General features: G+C 35.7%; 1 protein-coding gene across 2 annotated transcripts in view; it reads right to left on the bottom strand.

The window, feature by feature from the left end:
- The window catches only part of GALNT3 (polypeptide N-acetylgalactosaminyltransferase 3), a 39,457-nt gene that overhangs the window by 6,502 nt on the left and 10,843 nt on the right, over positions 1–22,112 (bottom strand). Inside the window, exons 2-9 of one of the 2 annotated variants that reach the window (XM_032479607.1) lie at positions 15,193–15,816; positions 11,053–11,225; positions 6,820–6,969; positions 4,983–5,217; positions 4,387–4,504; positions 2,764–2,964; positions 385–516; positions 84–185 (exon numbers count right to left, since the gene is read on the bottom strand). In XM_032479607.1, the coding sequence (XP_032335498.1) occupies positions 84–185; positions 385–516; positions 2,764–2,964; positions 4,387–4,504; positions 4,983–5,217; positions 6,820–6,969; positions 11,053–11,225; positions 15,193–15,707 (1,626 nt within the window). In that variant the 5' untranslated portion in view covers positions 15,708–15,816. The remainder of the gene's footprint in view (positions 1–83; positions 186–384; positions 517–2,763; positions 2,965–4,386; positions 4,505–4,982; positions 5,218–6,819; positions 6,970–11,052; positions 11,226–15,192; positions 15,817–22,112) is intronic. The other variant, XM_032479608.1, reaches the window with a different exon arrangement.

The following is a 22,112-nucleotide window of genomic DNA, read 5'->3' on the forward strand; positions in this document are numbered from 1 at the left end:
TTAGGGGTTCTGGAAAATACGCAGCAACTTACTCAAGACTGTAGGCGCTAATGAGAAGGTAGGATTTTTACTGCAGTGCTCACCTGGTTTCCCCCAAGTCCATGACATGTATACAGAATTAATGGTTTGCCTCCTTGATTATTTTCTCCAACATCCAGACACAGAGGCTGACCAAAGCTTTTAATCTGAAGGAAAAATTTCAAGTTAGATTTTTTAAAAATTTATGTGGCTTACATTTTTTTCAATTAATTTCAGGAAGTGTTGTTAATAATAATAATGTAAAATCTCAAAAGCAATAAACCAGAAAGTATTTCAGCAATTTTTCCTGAACCACATAAATGTTGGTGGCAAGAGAATGCAGTAAAGGAACAGGAAAATACTCACATATCCAGATATAACAGGATTAAGGTCTGGCACATATACTTCTGGATAAATATTGTTCAGATACCATGTAAAATTTTTACACTGAAGGCGTTGCTTTATTTCAAATCTTTTTGAAAGATCACCAAATGATTTCTGGAGAAAGATGAGAAGGGAAGGGGAATGCTTAATTAAAACAGCAGTAATAAAGTACTTCAAATGCTATTATTTGTATTTACATTTAGGTCTTAAAAAAAATTCTGGGCCAAAGTGCAAGATGCAGTCTAACGGCAGTCACCATTCATTTAGGCGACAAGTATGCCTTGCTGCTCACTCTGGCTTCAAAAAGAATCAAGGACTCCTGCAGTGCTGACCTAGTGCTATTTTATTCTTCCTTTGTGCCACAAACCTCCGTCAGGGAACAATGATCTCTAGCAAAATGTTCAGGGCAAAAAACAGTAGTGGGGGCATCCAAAATTGATCCCAGTTTTATACACAGAAGTGGTCTGTACAGCGAGGTGTGAGAAAGCAGGTCCAGAGAAACAGTGCTGACGTGTAACATAATTTAGCCCTCTCCCCCAGCCAGCACCACAAACAACACACACTTGGGAATAATTTCTTCTACTTTTACTCCTAACAGTATCTTCTAATAATATCCTAACAATAACAATGTATTAGTAGAAAAAGGGAAGTTTTTAATAAATTGTGTTTTATTTATCTTATTTAAAGGGACTAAGAAAACTAAAAACAAAACAAAACAAAACACTATTAAATTGAAAAGGTATTTGGTCTAGGCAAAATTTTGAAGAAAATTATAGTGGGTGCCTAAACATATGAAAAAATAAATACTCAAGCTCATCAGTTCAACTAAGGAAAATATTTTCTCCACCAGCTTCAATGTTTGAACCCAAGTGTTTTAGCAAAACGTATGAAACGCTAAAGGACTTCTGGATGGCTTAAGGAATTTTACCACATGGCTCTGTTTGCCCTGTGGTAAAAATAAGGGTTTGCTGGCTCGCTTGCCCCTCTGTGGGTGACAAGAGAGCATACGCTGTATTTAGCACACACTTGCCTGCTCAGCCAAGTACCATTGTGCAGTATACAATCTGCCTGATTGGTTTTGGTGGCCTTGGGTAACTAGTTAGCAATCTAACCCAATAGTGCTCTGGCTTTGCATTGTACTGACATGTTACAGGGAGACACCAGAGACCAAAGAAAAGGTGAAAGGAGGTAACCAGAGCTTTATGACACTCAGAATGTTGATGCCCTTTAATTTCAATATATACCTCCTGGCAAATCGGCATTGTTTCTTACAAAGAGTTGGGTGCTGTTCACTGAAACATGTCCTTAAGCTGTCTAGTTTATTTACCACATCCAACATTGAAACTGTTGGGATTCAGCTCTAATGTATTAGGCATGACGATTCTGAAGGGCTTTTATCTAGGACAGGTCAATACCAACCACAGTGCCATACATTTGTTAGCATTTATTTTCTTATTTCACAGCTGCTCTGGGAGACAGGCAAGCATTTTATTTTAAGACAGGGAAGGAGAGAGAAGAGACATGGTGGAGCACACACTCCATGTCTGCGAGGTGCCATCCCAATTTTACAGTCTCAAGGGGCTTAGCCAAAGTCACTTTTCCAGGGAGTAATGGAATCAGAACTTGCTATTAAAAAAGCCTTGGTACTCCCGGTTCATTTTCCTGCCACGTTCTGACACCTTCTCTCTCTCCAGTTCAAAATGCCACTTAGCACACTGACTTAGGTGCTAATCACATCACCTAAAACCAGTTAAAAGCAGTTCCACTTACTCTTACTTTGAGTAAAATATCGAACCAAGGCAGTTACAAAACTAAACATCTTCCATTATTAAAAAGGGCCACATCGAGTAGAATGCCTTAATTTTTAAAAAGCAGTTTAGTTGACTTTTTCAAAAAAAAATGGCATCAATAAATTGTATATTTTTGAGTTAAAAAGCCCAGCTTTAAAAAATAACTTTTTTTTTTAAATAGAAGTATACTCAGTTTACAATGTTGCCTCAATTTCTGGTGTACAGCAATAATGTTTCAGTCATGCATACACATACATATATTCCTTTTCACATTTTTTTCATTACAGGTTACTACAAGATATTGAGTATAATTCCCTGTGCTCTACAGAAGAAACTTACTGTTTATCTGTTTTATATACAGTAGTTAGTATCTGCAAATCTTGAACTCCCAATTTATCTCTTCCCACCCCCTTTCCCCCCGGTAACCATAAGTTTGTTTTCTGTGTCTGTGAGTCTGTTTCTGAAAAATAACTTTTTAAAAAAATGTTTTATATTTGAGTTGACTCAAACAAGTAAATGGACATGTGAACTTACTGTGGATTTTTGTTGTAATTTTTTAGTTCTCACTTACTTGTTTAACAATTTTTGCTGCATCCGTGTTTCTCCTATAAAATATTTCCTTGTATTCATCCATCCAAACTTCTGCAAGGCGAACTTGGTTGCGAGCAATCACCTGAGTGCCTTTTGGAAAGGTATGAGGGCTTTTGCTGCGAAAAACATGTCCAACAACAGAGCAAGGCATAATCTCCAACTGCCCACCACATTGCCACACCTGATAATTAATGATATTTGTTTAAATTTACAGTATTTTAGGAAAATCAAAGTGTTGCTTTTAAGTTTACCTTTAAGATAGTGATAAAAAACAAGATAAGAGATTTATTATAACTTTACAAATAGTCTCTGTTCCCTGCCAGTTCAAGTTAAGTTCTTAAATATAAAGAACAATTTTATTAAACAGTAGAGACTAAAGAAAAAAACCATATTTTCAAAAAGAATTTTAATGAAATAGTAATTTCAGATTTCTCATAACAATAAATTCTAAAATTTCTTTTTTTTTTCTTTTTGCAATAATTATACAAGTTCTCTGGAATTCACCAATGGCTCTTCTGCATTTGGCTTCCATAGCAGACCTGGAGTACGTGGGCCCAGACTTTACCCTTTGCAGATTCAGTTTTGTAATCAAGAAAACAATTCCAGATAGTCATTATTACCAAAGCACAATTTATTAAACTTGTAAAGTAGTTGTTCATTATTTTAAAAGTCATACTATTTAGAAAGAATCATACTATATAGATGGTCAAAAAGCTTACTTGCATGAACTCTAAATAAAACGGCAAATCGTTAAATCAGTAACTACTCATTTAAATATCTTGACAATCTATTCTGCCATAAATAAAAATCTAAAAGTCATGTTTAATAGCCTGTGCTAATATTAGGGCAGTGATTGTATTCTCTCTCTCTCTCTCTTCATTTTAAGAAAAATGAGAACGCTCGGTGATATGTTCAGTTCAACAAACTGCTTGAGAGCCAATGTGTGCTGGAGGTTGGGAATACTGAAATGAATAAAACAAGACCCCTGCCCTTAAGCAGCTCAAACTTGGCTAAGATCATCACTGCTATTATGTGATGGAGCCAGAGCCAAAACTTAAATTTTCTAACTCCTAGTTCAGTTCTTTTTCCACTACATTCCAGCCTAAGGGATAAAAAAATGAATGACAAAGTCATTGTAGAAATGAACTCATGAAATCATACACGTACATGTGGAGACCATCCAAAGCCTTTAGTTTCTCATATTAACTTTTAATATGTATAGGAAAAAAAGCTTGTTTAATCCAAAGAGTCAAGTTCAATGTCCTTTAAAATTATACATAAATGTTTTTCCATTCTGACTCCCTTGATAATCAACCAATTTCCTGAAGCACTAGATTTAATTATATTTATCTTGGCTGGAATTCAGTAGCTACAAGTGCATTAATTGGTGTTACTGCCTGGACACAGGCGTTTAACTGATTCTTCTTGTTACACTGAGAGAAAAGAATACATATATTAAGTTACATTTTAAGAGAAAATACACTTATTCTAAAATTTCCAATATTAGAAAGCACAAAAAGTAAAGACTGCATGCATCCGTGATACTATGTATCAGCCAACTAGAAAGATCTATTTAATATGTGTGCTATACTGATACACTTACTCTGAAAGACATTTCTATATTTTCACCTCCCCAAATTTCCATTTCTTCATCATAAGTTCCAATATATTCAAAATACTCTTTTGATATGGAAAAAAGGCCTCCTGCAAAAGTGGGTGTTCTGAAAAATAATTCATTGTCAAACTTTATTATAAAAGCCAAATAAGAGAAATAGAACATATTTTAAGAGCAACTGAATCAAATTTACAAATAAAGAGAGATCACAATTTCAAGAATTTATATAGATAATAAAAACTAAAAATACTATCTTCAGAGTTGAGTTTTGGGGGATGGGGAAGAAGTATTTTAAGTGACCTTTCCCAGCAGAGCACATTAAGTGTCTTCTAACCAAACTTAAAGATTCTTAAGTAATGATTAGGAGGAAGACATAAGAACTCAATTCTGCTTCCTAGTCAGTAACACCATGTGTAAGCAAGTACATAAATAAATGACTCTTCTACTTCTATTCCTTTCATATAGAATACGTGTGTTCTTTGTTAGTGTGAATTACATTGGAGGAAATTACTGTAAAAGGCAAAGACTGCATACATATTCAAATAATTGAGCTGTGTATAAGACTTTGAGAGCAATCATCTTACTTAATTGGGTACGTTTCATCCTTCCTTCTTTGCTTCTCATGATCGGGGAGTGATTCCCAGCCAAAGGAAAGGCTCCAGTCAAAATTCCCACGGTTGTGGTTGCTTCCATAGGGAGAAGGTTTATTGAATTCAAACGTGTTCAGATCTATGGATGCAATATCTGGACTCACGACGGCAGTGTAGTTCTCTGCTATTCTGGCCAACAGAGGCTCTAACCACCCGTAGAAACATTCACCTGGAAAAAATACAATTTTAATTAATTCAGTGAAAACAGGGTTTTGTCCCTTTTGGATTTTGGAAGAGGGTTTACAGAGAAATGAGAATAACAAAGCCATTTGTGTTTTGAACATTTATAAAGGGGAGATTTCTTGAAGGTTTCTTGTCACGAGTAAGGGTAGGATGAAAAAAGTGAGGCAAGGTTAGGCATAGATAGAAAATGGTTTTTTTAAACTTTAGAATGGAAGCAAAATGATACTGGTATATTTAACTTTCAGACTGTGTATTTCTCTTTAAAATGGGCTATGAATCAAAGGTAACTTTTTGCTGATCCATACCACCTAGCTCCAAAAACTGTTTGTCTCCCTGAGTTAAGGATAGTAATTGAAATCTTCATTTCTCTGACAGGGTCTTAGGAGAAAGTAAGTCAAGGAGTCAGAATATTCTGACTTCAGCAGTTGGAGAAGAAGGACCGATCAAACCTGTGCAGCCTTAGTGACAGAGGGTAAAGGAATGGCATGAAAGGTCTGGGCCCAGCCCAAGGCCAGGCTGTCTCCCATCACACACAGAGTTCAGGAGATGCGGCCTGTTCAGTGCTACTCAGGGCTCCCATCATCAAGTGGAGTTTGGCAGTCATGGTCCAGGAGGACCATCAGATACATCCACCTGGAGAGGAAGGATGACTAGTCTGACATAACTGTAATTTTGGACCAGGAAACGGAATACTAGAGAAGGCACCATTTCCTTTTGAAAACATCTCTCTTGTATTACCTTTAGACGTCTCTTAACTGCCTGGTATTAAGAGAGTGCAGGATGTGAAAGCTCTAAAGAGACTCAAGCAAATCTGAAAGCCCTTCTGTAACAATTAGCGTGTGCTCAAAACCATTTTCTTGGTCAAACATAACCTAAGGGCTGGCCAATCCAAAGCCAAACACTCAGAGTAAAACTCACTAAACTTAGAGCTTGAGGGACTAAGTGGCATTTTAGTAATACCTAACATGTACATTAAACATTGACTCTAAAAGTACTTTTCTAAATACTTCATTTAAAATCACTGACACTGGAAAAAAAAATTATTAAACTACAAAGGAAAAAAACCCAGGAGCAACAAAAACTGACAGCATCATGGGAGAGATACCAGAAATTGTGAAGGGGTGCCCCTAACTTGGCACAAGGAGTGTGTGACTCTTTGAGGGGCAAAGAACTGAAATATAAAAAGTAAAAGTGTTAGGACTAGGACAAAATTTAATATTAGGGTTGACCACACTTAAACAAACAAAACTTTCACTCACTTTGAAGTGTAGTAATCAAGAATAATAAGGAAAATCACTTTTTTTTCCCCACAGAATGCGTATCTGAAAAAAAAAAATCCCAGATATGGATAGCTCGCTGGAGAAGCTGGTCACTGGAGGAAATAAAGATGAGGAGCCTCAAACACAAAGGAGGTAAGATCTCTGAATAAGTGCTGTAGTCTGCTTGGGCTGTCAGTGCTGAAATCACCAGTTGAAAATGATGTTAAAAAAATGCAATTAGGTATTTAAAGAAATGGCTTCCTTACCTTTTACATTAGAGGGAGGGGGAGGGAGAATGTAACAAACTATGTCTACACGTACATACTTACAGTGAGCATCTAAAAATGTGAGCGTTTCAGCCGTTGCTACCGTTGCTCCTAGCAACCTTGCAGTGATCAGACCTTTTCTCTCTCTTTGTCTGACTATTTTTACTATAGAAAATTGTTTTATATATTCTTCTAGTTTATCATGTAAGTACTCTGTAAGAAAAAAAATCAGGATTAACTCATTCTTAAGTTTATTTTCATATACAACATATGAAAGCTAATAAAGAGTCCACAGAGGAATGACCCCTCCACATGCCTAAGCTTAACAGTTGTACACGTCCCTCCCTGACGATAAAAATCAGTATCTTTATTTTAACTCTTTATTAGAGAATAAAAACTATATATACACATCTTACCTTCTGAATTATTACAGTGCATGACTTATAACACAGTTAATGTGTCTGCATCATACCAATAAACACAATGCGTTTGGGGGGAGTGGGAGACTTCAAATCGAGTGGACCCCAGGACTTAAAATGACTCATTTGGAGGCCAGAGAAAACAGACCAAGGAGTGAAAAAAATTGAATTTGGCCAAAACAGACATTTGAGTCATTTTTAAATTGGTATTTAAATCTGGAAATTTATAGAAAAATGCCAAGTATCAAAAAAATCCTCTGATATTTAGGCAGTGGTCAAAGTATTTTAAGACCAAAATCTTGAGAAAAAGAAGACAAGTAGGAAAATCCAGGACTACAGCAGTTTGGGAATATTTCTACAAAGAGTCAGCAGAAAATTTTTGAAAGCTCTGGAGTCTCTTGACACAGAATTTTTTCCAGTAAAAATATGAAGGAAGAAGTGAGCATGCAAATCAGGAATGAAGTTAAAAACAGGCAAAATGAGTATATAATTTAAGGCACTCAATGTTCTAAGTTGGATGAGATATATACTAAGCAAGAGTTAAAACAGTAGGTAAAAGAAAACCACATCAATCAAGTCAGTCAAGTATCGTTCATATTTTTAAATAACTTCTTAAGCCTGCTTTTTCACCATTAAATTCTTGATTCTTTGTTGAGTATATCATGCATTTCTTCACATGGCCTTCTTGGGCCCAGAGCACAGTCTCAAAAAGATTTGGGAATATTGAGAATGTCAGAATGTCCCGGGTAGATGTTTGCTTCTGCCAGATTTCAGAAGCAAGTGCAGATGGTTTTGACTTATCTGTCATTACATATGTTTTTTTCAACTCTCCAGTGGTGCAGATAAGAGAGTTGCTTATTTAAAGTTTAAACATTCATAGAGGAGGTAAGAGTCTAGGAACAGCTTTTGTGGAAAAATAAGCCTATCTAAACATTACTGTCTCAGAATAATAAACTTTTTAAACACCTTCTAAGCACCTCAGAATTGATTTTCTGAGAGATAAGTAGGATTATAATTTGTCTTAAAAATACAGTCATAGATATTTCTGCTTTAATCATAGACTGGTAACACAGAAACTTGTTAAGACAGGAACATTTCAAAGGTCTTAATGGGAATTGATTTTTTAAATGGAGTCACTATAGATTCCTTCAATAAACCCTCCCACTGTTCATATGTTAAGAAATATTTGATTTACCCACAACTTCTGAACTTCCTACAAATTCAGCACCTATCCACACCCCTCATTTTGTGAACACAAAGCCATGAAATCGGATTTCCTGGGTTCGATGTACAGCGCCATTACTTTTAGCTATGTGACCTTGGGCAAGTTATTTTACCTTTTTGTACCTCATAGTCTCTTTACCTATAAAATGGGGATATTAGGACTTGCCTTCACAAGGAATTGTTGGGAGGATAAGATGAAAGGTTACTATACCAATAAGACATTTAAGACAGGGACTCTCACACAGCCTATGCTCTGAAAGTGTTAATTGTAATTTGTTTGCTGTCATTGGGATTTAACTATCTCTTTGTTAAATGATAATCCACATATTTACGCTGCTTTTCCTGAAGCAAACTGAAATCAGGGACTATGGTTTTTACTTCACAAGCTCCTTTACAGTAACTAGGGACACATTTTCCACAGTAGGTACTCATTAGATAGCTCTTCGATTCAACAAGACCAAATTACACTATAATGCAAAACTAGCCCTTGTCAAGAAAACTTTTCCAAATCTATTGTTGATAGCTATAAAGAATTATAAAAAATATTCAGACCCTTTGACAAAGTCGTCCTACTTCTAACTTATCTAAGCATATAATTCAAAAAAAAGGGAAAATAAGATAAGCACAAGGATATTTATTGCAGTATCATGTATAGTAATACTAGGAGGTAAATAAAAGTAAGTGGTTAAGGAAAATGTATCTAGCCCATTATTGTTATTGAAACAAAAGTTTGGAAGGTAACAGAAGAAGGCTAATAAAAATGTTATGTGAAAATGTCCAATTTCAAAACTGGATTTCTGACATGGGCATAATTACTTAAACATTATGTTTTTATTTAGACAGTGATTATGAGAGAGAAAAGGAAAAGATTAAAATGGTTAAAACAGGAGGATCATAAATGGATATCATTGTTCATTCTGATTTCCTTTAATTATATTAATCTTGTTGTAAGATTAAATTAACAGAAGTTACCTTCAACTGAAGGCTCACTAGAAGAAGCCTTACTATGCCCCTATTACCCAGATTCTTCAAAAATCAACAAAATAAAAATTGTCTGAGGAAAAAGTTCAAGAATGCAAGGAAAAGGAAAACATTTCTAAAATAAAGTTTTGGGGGTTTTTTAGATAAAACATACGAGAGGTATGCAGAACTTAATCAGACGTCATTTAAAAGTCCATGGATTTTGGTCCAAATAGACTGAAAGATAAGAAAAAATTCAACAAATCAAGCAATAAATAAATTAGCTGATTACAACTGGGTGGTGAAGTAACCTGGGTAAAAGGATTGGAGATTCAAATCAGAGATCTGTATATAGTGTGTAACTTGAATCCAGGGGACTTGAATTATAAAACTTTCCCATTTGGTGGATAGATTACACATCCAAGTCAAAGATCTCTAGTGATAAGCAATCTTATTCCATCTAGATGTTAATTTAGCTCAAGAACATAACTTCAATTCACTCAGGATATTTTATTTTGAAACCACAGGAATGTTTAGAATTGTATGTAGAAATAAATAAACCAGGATAACAATTTTATGCTTTATTCACTTACTACCATATCTAAAGTCTGGATACATCTTATAATTGATGACATGTCAGCTAATAGGCAGCATTTTTTTTCCTCATGGTCCATAAAGTAATGATTTACCTTACAATGGATGGTGCTTTGGATTTGATGCAAGAGTGTTATCCCATTTTACAGATAAGGAAACAACTAGTTAGTGCTGGAGCTAGAATTGAACTTTAAGGAGTCTGGTTCCAAACTTGGGCTCATTCAGGAATAAATTTTGTAATCATTGAAATAATGTGTATGTGTTTGGTATTTAAAATACTTTAATGTTTGAAAATTCAGCAAATTGGAGTACTTACAAGATTATCCTTATGAGTCCAATTTAAAATGTGTAACCTAGTAACCACCTATTGACTTGTAATTTTAATGAAAATGCGTTAAAGATTTTGGCTAACTTCGTAAGTGCTACTGGAGTATTTAAAAGAGCCAAAATGAAACAGGATGTGGTGACTCTTCAGTAATTTTTAACTACTCTTTTACATTATTTATTAATTAATGTATGATTTATATTAATTTATCTAATCTTCAAAGCAACCACAGGAGTTACCACTTGTGTATTCCCTCAGTTCTAAGCTGTACAATTATATACTTCTTATAATCAATGGCATGTTAGCTAAATTGGCTGTTAGGGTCTTTTATTCTAGTGGTAGGTACACTAGAGATGTATCATACACAATAAATTTTATGAAATTTTACAGATAACGATAAAGAAATTGAGGCATGGGGTGGGGTTAAGTAACTTGCCCAAGTCACATAGCTGGTTAGGATCAGAACTGGGGTTCAAACCAAGGCAGCCTGGTTTAAGGCTCAAATCTGTGCTCTTAACCACTATGCCTTACAATAAAAGTCTCACACTGAGGACTACAAAGTTATGAATAATGGTGTTTCATACATTTCTGAACTCCAAAATGTGTGAATATGGACATCCCTGGATGCTCCTTTCATCCATCATACATGCCATCCAAGCCACTGTAGTCAAGCTCTGAGATGGCACACAGAGAGTACAATGTAACTGAATAGACTTTGGACGGCACCACATGGGTTTACTCAGGAAACAATCTAATTTGCATACGCTTTCTTACCATCTACACTAGCATCATCCACCAAAATGATTTCCTTCAGCAGTATGGCAGGTGAAGAATAGAGCACACTGTAGACAGTTCTAAGCAGTGTGGACCACGCTTCATTATGAAAAACTATTATGACACTGGTGGTAGGCAGGGGAGGACAGCGCTTAAATTTCTGTTCAATACATCTAGAAAAAGCCAAAGAAGTAGAATAGTTATGAATTTGATTACTTTACTTCACAGCTATAGCATTACTGAAATTATTGTTAAACCTTTATCACAATAGAAATGATAGTGGATAGTTTCTTTCCATGTAAGATGATCTTAATGCTATGTAAAGGCAGAAAGATCAAAACAAAATTTTTTACAGACCACTCACCCAGAGATCATGTCCAGTGATACTGATCACACGTCAAGGATTGAAACCTGCTTTTGTAAGCATTCGCAACAATATAATTTTAAATACAAATTACATTTTAAATAAGAAAAATAACCTACAAGTGAGACAACCTATAAAAATGGCAAATGTTTGTAACTACTCAAATGAAAACCAAGTTTTTCTCCTTCCTTATAGAAATCAGGCATTTTTCTTAATATTTGCAATTTTAAACAGTGCAACTTTATTAAATGAATCTTCATCTTTGTAGAAATTATCTCAAATTAGATACTTTTCTACATATGTAATATTTTCTAAGTTTATTTAATCAATTTACTTAAGCTATACCAGAACCAAAAGGGAAAAAACAGCTTACTTACAGTAAGTAAGCCTATTTTCTTATGATGCTCATCATTCAGCAAAAACTCATTAAGTACCTACCATATGCCATATGCCATGCTGTGTTAAAGATTTTGCTCCAATAATCCAATCTATTACTTAATTAAATAAGACCTAGGCATTTAAAATTTTCCTTTTAAAAATGCCATATTTAAATTTAAAGTAAAATATCTAAATCCATGTTAAAAGGCCTGTGTTCCTGTCACCACCTGAAACACTGATAGACACAAGGAAAGAGACCCCTAAGTAATTTTTGACTGATCAGTGGTACTACCCATTCACTAAAAACATTAGTGACAAATTGATCGTGAATTTATTTTTATAGCAATGTCATCCTGAATGAAAATAACCTTCAGATGAAGCCACTGGGGTGTGGGTGGGTCTGTATGATCTCCAGCCTTTGAGACTGGAGATGACCAGATTCCCTCACCTCCTAAGTTGATGTGAGGATCAAATGAAATAATACATAAGAGAGGACTTCAAAACGCTGTAAAATCAAACAGAGTGAACCTGGGGCATAAAGCATGTGTGGTCTATGGTAAAGATAAATAAGTAAGATAACTTTATCTCGAAGTTCACTTAAAAACCTAAAGGGTTGTACAATTTTAGACAACAGACTATGAAATCCTCCCACAGAGTCAAAAGCCACTATAAACAGTGTGTGAACAATCAAACAGTGCTGTTCAAACCCAAAGATAAAGAAGTAAATCATTCACTTATGGAGATAAGAGCCCAGCACACTTCAGTTGTTCTGCCAGGGTCGGTGGGGAAACCAGAGCCCCCAGAATGGGACTAGAGGCCCGGGAAAGCCACCCTAAAAAGACACTCTCCACACTCTCATTAATTTTAATTACTACTTTTATAGCCATATCTCAATATGAATGTGCTTCAGATCCTTTTCTGAGAGGAGGTCTTTAGGTTGAAATATTTGTAGTGATAAAAAGGAATTAGGTCAGGGATAAAATACTAAGACGGGGTGACAACACCACTGAGCAGGAAAAGAAGAGGGAGGTTCTGAGTGAAAGTGATTCAGCTCCTTGGTACCGTCATGGTTTTAAAGTGTAACATACACACGTAGCCAGAAGCAATCACATTCATCTGCACTGGTAGATGAAAGCAAATGATTTATTCTAAATTGAATTTTGGATAAACAACCAATTAAAAATAAAATCCAAACACAAACTACCTATTTATATTCGAGTCAGAATTACACAGAAACAAATGACTAAATACAAGTTTGTATTTTTAATAATGTCTTATAAACCAACATCAGGTCCAAGTAAACATTACAAAAAACTCCATACTATAGTATTTCTTTCTTAAGAAAAGAGAAAACCCTACTATTTGTTGTCTTATAAGCACTTTGGAGAGGGAGTTTTGGGATTAAAAAAAAATTGTTTCCCTTAATTTATTTGCCGTGTGACTAATTAATACACTAATCAAGAATTACAAAAAGGTTTCTAAGATTTAAAGTATAAAACTTCACAAAAATTCACACTAATAAAGTGTTACCACTTTAATCTCATGAGGCCTTCCCTCAGTTTAAGCTAAGATTTATTTGCTCAACTGATAAGTATTAATATCAAGTAAAAGTATCATGTTATATTGTAAATGCAGGTGATAATAACATTTCACAATGTGATTTCATAAACCCCATTTATTTTGAAACAATTAGCATGCTCAGCTTATGCTTTAAAAGAAGTTGTTTCACATGTCATTTAAAGTGGTGAAATTAAAATAAGTTGCCAAAGTGATTACAGATTCCTTGTCAAACCATTTGAAAAATTTGGCATACAGGACGTGCTTAAATTATCAGTCAAAAGACCATCTGGCTTTGGGAGAAACTGGATCTATATTTCTAATGAGCATGTAAAAGTTTAGCAATTCTTCAGAAAATGTGTCCCCTACTGATATAGGTTAAATTGAAAGTATGAAAGTATTAAATCTTAAGCAACCGTTCACAGTTCTAAGGTTATCCATTCCTATCCAGAAAAAGGTTCTTTGTGTGCTTTGCTATTTTGCACTTACTGATTGGTTAACATTATTAAATATTATAGCAGCTTCTCAATGCTTTACTGGGGGAAAAAAAAAAGCTTATCTTGAGCTCACTTTGACTGTCATGTCAAAGAAGAAAAATCATGCTTCTTGTTTTGTGATGTGGATTGCTTTTCAGTCAGGACCTCTCTCAAAAATCAGTAAAGTGCTATATTGCATTTTAACCTATTAAAATAAAAAAAGAACTAAACTGTGCCCTGTTAGAACATTTTACAGATATCTGTTTCTTCACACATTCATTTAAAATGATGAGCAGTATAACCTTGAATCACACAGATTAGGACAGAGCAACAGAAATCTCACTCACACGACTTCAAGTGAGGGACTTATAGTTGGAGCAGGGACTCGTGATCATAAATCTAAAAAATTATGAGGGAAGCAATAGACCTAAGTCTATTAAAGTACATTTCTTCAGGTTCACATCCAAGTGTAATTCTGTTATAACCGGAAAGCAAAATATATAGGCGCTGTTTGCTTGCAGTTTATCTATCCTGTACTTTTAACAAATCTACAGATTGTTTGAAAGCACTGGAATTCATTTTAGTTATTTCAGTGTAAACAGAGCTTTTGAACACTACCGCAAAGACAACAAAATGGTTAACTATTAACAAAGAGGTGGCATAGTAGAATCTAGGGGGAAATTGTAATCAAAATACTGTATACTTGAGATAAACATGTAAACAATGTGACAATAAAAAGCAATGTTAGCCTCTCATAAGCTAAAGGGAGACACCCCTATAAATACAAGAACTTATTCAACCAAACTCTAGAGAAAGAATCATAGTTGAATTAGTAATAACAGCGATATTGTCTCTTCAGGGTATTCTGAAATATAATTATTGCACTAAAAGTAGCCACAAAGTCTGTGACTTACCTCATAAAATATCATTATCTAATAGCTCCAAGATCTTGGCACAATTTTTATTATTTCTATTCCATAGCAATGCACAGAGGAACAGAAACAACTCCTCCAGCTCCCACATTTCCCATAAAACCCACCCCATATTTCCTACTTAACAGATGAGAAAGCTAAAGCATTTAAGAATAAAGGATTTCCTTGTGGTTCTACAAAGCTCAGATCTAGAATTCAGTTTTCTAATTTCTAAGATGATAATTTTTCACATCTGCAATGCCTCACCAAGCATAGACACAGAAATCTATCCTCAATAATTCCAAGCGGAAAACAATGAAAACAGATTAAATAAATGGTATCTGCTGATTCTTTGCCTAAAAGTGGCTAAAGAACCAGCAGCTTCCTTAGCTAATTCTCCTCCCCTGCAAACCCTGATGATAAACACTAAACAATGAACATTCCTTCAACGTACTCAGGAGGTCGAGTGTCTGGTCCAAGATCTCGGTGTAGAGAAATCCTGTCACTTGCAAAAGCATTGAAACAGTGTTTTGCTTCTCCACGTTCTTTTTCCTTCTGCTCTTCAACACTTAAATTGGTTGTTTTGAATGCTTTACCAGAAGCACCAGGTGCATTAGAATCCTGAGGTGGGCGGTCAAGAACGGGTTTCAGTTCTGCTGCTGTATAATATCCTTGCAAACAGGGTCTCTCACCAGCATCAATGTTTTGCCTGACAGGTGCTCCTATTTGCATTTTTGGCATTGCATCTTTAATATTGTTTACAGCTTCTAGCATTAAATCAAACATCTTGTTTTTGTTTTTCATATTTCTTTCCATCCTTGATTCCTCTTTGGAATATTGAACACTTACTTCTCTTTGCATTAAAATCAAAAATATTATAAAGAAAAAAACTACTGCACCAAGCTTCCAGAACTTTTTATGGTAATGTCTTTTAAGATGTAATTTTACTAGTCGCTTTAGGTGAGCCATTCTGACATTAAAAGCTTGTCACTTGACAAATAACAGTTACAGTTTCCTCTGTTACATGTATTTTTTATCATAGATTTGCTGGCAGGAAGGTTTCCTTAAATTGCAATACCTACAAACAGAAATAATAGATGACATTAGTAACTATTCATTCCTATAGGCATGGCTGACTTCATTCATTCAGCCACAACTGAATGTAAGCTGTAAACAATGTACTCTTCTGGGTAACAATTATACAAAGGTACCTTGCCCTCAAGAAAATTACACTTTTGTAAGAACACAATTGCTATAATTAACTACAATCTATTGGGGTTATAAAATATTGGAGATTTCTCTCCAGTAAAAAAATACATTATTTGTTAATTCTGGCTAATATCTATGTATGATATGCATAGATTAATTTTATAAATATATTTTGAGTTTAAAAAAAAACTCAGCTCAATAACCAAGGGGCCAAAGGACTTCATTAAACTGATTGTAAAGAAGGAACTTCATATAAGGATTAAAATGACCTCTTAAGCTTTTTACATCATTTTAAAATACAAGGAGTTTCAGAACCACACAGTTGTGATTGTGTCATTTCTTTTGTGTCAAATGTTCTGCTAGGCTATGGCTACCAAAGTAAAGATAACTTGAAGGTAAGCTTCAAGGAGCAGAGGCCAGTATGAACTATGGCACTTCAACAGGCAACCAAAGAGCAGTGTGATACGAGCTATGATGGAGACTATGGCAGCAACATGAAAGATAAGGAGAAATATTAGGAAAAATTTCCCAGCAATGACACCATAGAGCAGAATCATGAAAGATAAGCAATTTTTAGGCTGGTGGACAAGAGAGAGGAGAGAGAAGGAATAGCAGATGCAAAGGCAAAGGAGCAAGATAAAGTGTGGTCAGTCTTTGAGTACAGCAGAAGCAAAAGGCACAGGCAGGGATTGGCAGGAGGTGATGAGGCTGGGAGTTCAGATGAAGACTGGCTCACAAAGTGAATTTGGAATTTACCAATTTTGTCCTGAATGGATGGAATGGAGAGAACTGAATGATTTTAAGGAAGGACTGTAATCAAATTTATGTTTTAGAAAAATCACAGATTCCTTGGCACCAGTGGAGGTAATATATACCAGAGAGTTGAGGAGAGAAAGAAGGATGGAGAGGGCTGATTCAAGAGAGTCCAGGAAGTGAAATCAAATAGGGCTTCGTGAGAGAAAGGGAAGAATGAGAGGTAGATGCGTAAAGTGATGACATTGACAAAGGCAGGAAATATAGGAAGGAGGATAGATTTGGGGTGGGATGTTCAATTTTGGTCATGACAAATTTGAGGTGCTAGTAGGACTTCCAAAGTGAGCTTCCATGAGCAAAAAGATACGGGACTGAAAATTAGGGAAAAGCTCTGTGTTAGGAATGAAAATTTGACAGTCTTGGGGTACAAAAGAGTTCACCTACAGTATATAAAATAAGGAAGCCCAGAGAAATAGCTACAAAATTTAAGGGTTGGGGGAATAAAAAGGAGAAACTGGAAAAAAAAAAATACCAAAAGGAGTAAGAACACAAGAAAACAAAACAAAGGAGAATCAAGGGAGAACAAACTGACAGAAGGAATATCTGGATACAATCTGCATCTTAGCCTTGAGAGATGTCAATTATTTGACAGTGGTTGATCTTTAAAAGTAAATTTCACAAGACCTGGTCCAATAGGTTTTAGTGCAAAACCAGCAAATCTGCCAGAGAATCCAATAGACTACTTGTCGTCATGCCCCCAAGATCCTAGGGCTTAGGATCCAGGGCACCTTCAGACTAACAGGGCAACAATGATCTAAGAGGTTCCAGGAAGGAAAGGATGGGCAAAATGTTGGATTTTCATAGGACAGTGGTCCCCAGGCACTGAAACAGAATTGGATCATTTTCTCTCTTCCAACAGCCTCATTAATTCCATCCTTCTTTCTAATTCCCCCGCCTACCCACAAATATGATTTCCAGCATAAAATGTTCGTGCTTGACAATAGATGAATAGATATAAATCAACCTATGTTCACCCTCCTTTCTTCTGAGACAACCACCAAAACCCCCTTCTCCAGTAGTATTTAGTGACTCCAGATTTCTTCAGTAGCCACAGTAGGCTAGATTAGGAATTTGAAAAGGAATGAGCTGGTCTCCTTAGAAGGTTTAACACAGCATGGAACAAGAAAGAGTCCTGGGAAAACAAAGAGTAGAGGGAGATGACAGTACTAGATCCTTCTACACTTGTGATGGTTTTCCCAAAACATCTTATGCCAGAAATCATATTCGTGGGTGGGGTGGGGAATTAGAAAGAATGGATGGAATTAACAAGGCAGTTGAAAACGAGTTCTTTTTTAGGAACAAATTATAAACTAGAGGAGTTCGTCAATAGGGCAATAATCCTATCGTGTGTAGGTTTGTGTGCCTAAGGGAGTCACTCAGTTAGGATCTCTCTAACGAGGGAGTCAAGAAAAGCTCATGAAGGGCATGGAGAGTGCCTCCCTTACTCATGGGTTTTTTAGCACTTACCACAATGTTGGTGACAAAATGGGCACCCAATAAATGTTGACTAGACAAGGGAAGGAGAAGGACCAAGATGTCATTTATTATCAGAAATAGGAAAAACGATAGTTAACTTTTGTTTCATGTCGATTAGGTCCGTGATAAAGACTTTAATACTTTCATTCTCATGTAGTCTTTCCAACGATCTTGTGAAGTTTATGTCATTCTCACTTTATTGACAAACATTGAGAGTCAAACAGATTAAGTGGTTTGGTCAAGGTCATTCATTTAAGTAGAAGAGGAGCGTTTCCCCAACTGTGTTCAAACTCAGATCTGATGTAAAATCCTGAACTTTTAACTAAACTTGTCTGAAATAAGGTTTTTAAAAGTCAAGAACTGATACCCTAAATATAAGGAAATAAGGGGAAAACCTAAGGAGAAAAACTACAAATAGCCTCCTATCACCTCAAGTAAGGTTTTCTAAACAAATGAGTTTTTAAAAACCTTGTTTTCAGAGCATGTTTCTGGAAAGATTGAGGAGGATGAGACTGTAGATTTTGACAACAGAGGATTACGAAACTGAGACTATTTAGTGGTAGAGTCTACTCAAATAGGAACACAATGCTTTGCTTTTCTCAGATTATTTCAAAGGGAATAGTTTTCTTTTATCATTGCTGATCACATGACAATTCCAAGATAGATACCCCAGGGATTGTATATGACTTTACTGTTCTTTGCTGCTAATGTACAATATCAGGCTTCCATTAATGATAAATTACATTTAACATTAAGTATCTCCACCAGTGGTCTTCAACTCCGAATACACTAAGTGGAAAGCTCTTTTAAAACTGCAGTGCCTTGGGCCTTATCCCTACAGAGTCTGATTTTATTGGTCTAGGGACGGGGCCTAGGCCCTGCTTTTGTTGCTATTTGAAGCTCTCCAGCTACTTCTAAATGGCAGCAAGGGTTAAGAATCACTGGTTTAGGTTTAAGATTTGGGGCAAAACAAAACCAGCACTTGATAAGGAAAGGACTGCATCTAACCAAAGGCAACCACATTATTAATTTCTAATACTCCAAAGACAGGTTTTTCAAAATAGATTCTTGATATAAATTAAGCAAAATTATATTGACATGAAGAGGTAAGATAAAATCCAAAGCAAGAATGACCCAAAGTTTCCTAAGAAGGCTCAGGAATTAATGCTGTTATAAGTGAGGCACTGAGGTTTTACTGCAAATTATGATGTTGTAAAATCATTTTTTAAATATTTTATTCCCATCACAAAGGTGGGAAAACTGAGTCTCTAAACAATAAAAGACATAATTTAAATTAAGTAAGTAAGTAGGTAAGTAAAATGAAACAAGGATTCTCAATCTCTCTTCCTGGGAATAATACCATGTTCCTAGACCACACTACTTACCAAACTGAAGACCAGTGTAAAAACAGCCAATGAAACAATACAAGTCTCTCCTAGAATCAAATCCAATTGGATTGTTAAGTTTGAGAATTGAAAAAAAAATCAGCACAACAGCAAACTCAGGGTATAAGAAGTCATATTTGCACATTAGAAATGATTAGCAGATGGGGGGTTGCTCTTCTTGTACTCTTTCTAAAACCTTTAAATATACCTCTCCAGAATGGTCATTTGCTAATTATAAAAGATCATGTTCACAGAAGAATAAAGGGAAATACCATGAAACAGTTTTTTAAAACTAGAAAAAAAATTAACTAAAATTCAGAGATTTTCTAAACTCTAAATCCTTATAAATTTCTAAAATTAGAAAAAATTTTATAATTCAGAGAACTTCTGGTCTTAAAAAAACATTAATCTATATCTCAGTATGTATGTAGACATTACAAAAAGGCATTAATAATAAATAAAGATATCCACAAAATGATACTTTGAAAGGCTAAAACAAAATGCACAATTCTAACCAGTCTGTGAGATGGGGTTAAAATCAATGAACTGTTCTCAGGGGTAAAAATATGCTTCCATCTCAACAGAAAAAAACCAAAATCTCATAAATTAAAAGTATCTAACTATAAAACTGTGGTTTCCAGGTATCTAGACTATGGTTTCTCAAACTTTAATGTGACAATGAATCACCTGCTGTTGTCTTTAAAATACAGATTCAGATGGGAAAATAGCAAGACAAGATCCATCTCTACAGTCATGACTGTCCCTCAAGGTGAAAGAACACACGTTGCAAGAACAGTTAGTTGTTAGTTTATTTTAAAATTCCACCTAAAACAATCTTCTAAAGCACTGAAACATAGAACTTCATAACTGCACAGGAAAGTAACATTTAATAAAATAAGAGGACAGTGGTCTTCCCATTTCTTGTTTCTGTATTTGTGACAATAAACCTTTACAGCTAGCTCCAGGGATTAAAGGTCTGGTTCTAGCTGAATTTAATTGGAACAAGGCCTAATTGGTGTATAAAACTTGCTTTTTAGAGTTAAAGCTTGCTGCAAAGAGTTAAGAGTAACTACACAAAGCAAGAAAATACAAAATTACATCCCCTAACCACAGTGTAGATTGTAGATTAACAGAAGTACACTACTATGAATGAATGCTCATTGGAGCTTTCCCATGCACTGTCACCTGGATTTCCTAATTAAACTTAAAAAGAAAACAAAACCTGCCCTGACAATAAATCCTTAAGTGCTTGGGCAGAAATTTTAAGTGTCCCTCATCTGCTGGTGAAAATGTTAGGGAATGGAGGAGTGGCAGGAAGTCATTTCTGTTTGTATTTATTGGTGGAATCAAATTTCATGGTGATTTGCCACTATGGTTTGTTAGTTTTGATTATGTTTAAGTCCACGTTCACATCCTTGCCAGCAATTCTTCTGAGCAGGAAGTAAGTTGTGGTTGTGTGACATGTGACAAACACTGATGCAAAGCCAACTGCACTGAGACAGCCACAGCCCATCTCACAGGAGGCAGCAGGAGACAGACTTCCAAGATCCCAGCTAAAGACCAAGTAAAGCTGCTCTGGGTGATTGGAAAATGCCACCAGCAGACAACTATATGCATGAAATTATCATAAAGTAGGATGACTTCTGTCATAAAATAGGATGACTTCTGAACAAAGGTATCTTCAGGTTACGAGACAAAAAGCCTAGTGACAGAGTCTACTTTCAGCAACTGTGAGGCACAGATTTTAGTAAGGAAAAGGGCATGGTCAGAAATCCAACTTCTCAGCCAACCTGGGTCAGATAAACATCTCCATTATCTTTGAAGGTGAAAGGTCGTAGACAGGATCTTGATTTGTGGACCAGCCCATCTCTCTTTACAGTTTGGAACAAACAAGCAGTTAGGAAGCTACACTTACCCGTGGTGGGAAGGGAGGCTCACATACTGTCTCCTGCCTCATTTGCACCTATGAATGAATTCTACATAACATAGGAAAAATATACTATTTGATTATTTATGGCATTCTAGAGGCATTTTGAGGAGTGATTCTAGGGGTTCCACAGATGACCCATGTAAGTGATATTTCCCCCAAGCAGAAGCACTGCATTTTGAAGGATTTGTCCATCTAACTATTTACCTCGAAACGTAGTTGGTGGCTTTGGGATTAATGAGGAGACAGAAATGATACCGATGTGAACAAGGAAAGTTTAATCTATTATTAAGGGAGGACTGGAGTAATAGGGAATTGGCTAGTAAGAGTTAACAAGAATTCTAAAGAACACAGGAGTAGTAGATATAAGGGGCAACCATTACCCTTAAGGCTGAGATGAAGGCCCAAGGAAGAACCCTCTCCCCACAAGGGCTGAGATCCAGAGATCTTAATGGAGATGGCAGAGCACTGGCTCCTTAATGTGAAAAAGTCACAGAGGTGCCTCACTAGGTGACACTAGCCAGAAATCTGCCCTCCGGAGTCCTAGAAGAAGCCATTCATAGG

Source organism: Camelus ferus, chromosome 5 (assembly GCF_009834535.1).
Source record: "Camelus ferus isolate YT-003-E chromosome 5, BCGSAC_Cfer_1.0, whole genome shotgun sequence".
Classification (NCBI taxonomy): Eukaryota; Metazoa; Chordata; class Mammalia; order Artiodactyla; family Camelidae; genus Camelus; species Camelus ferus.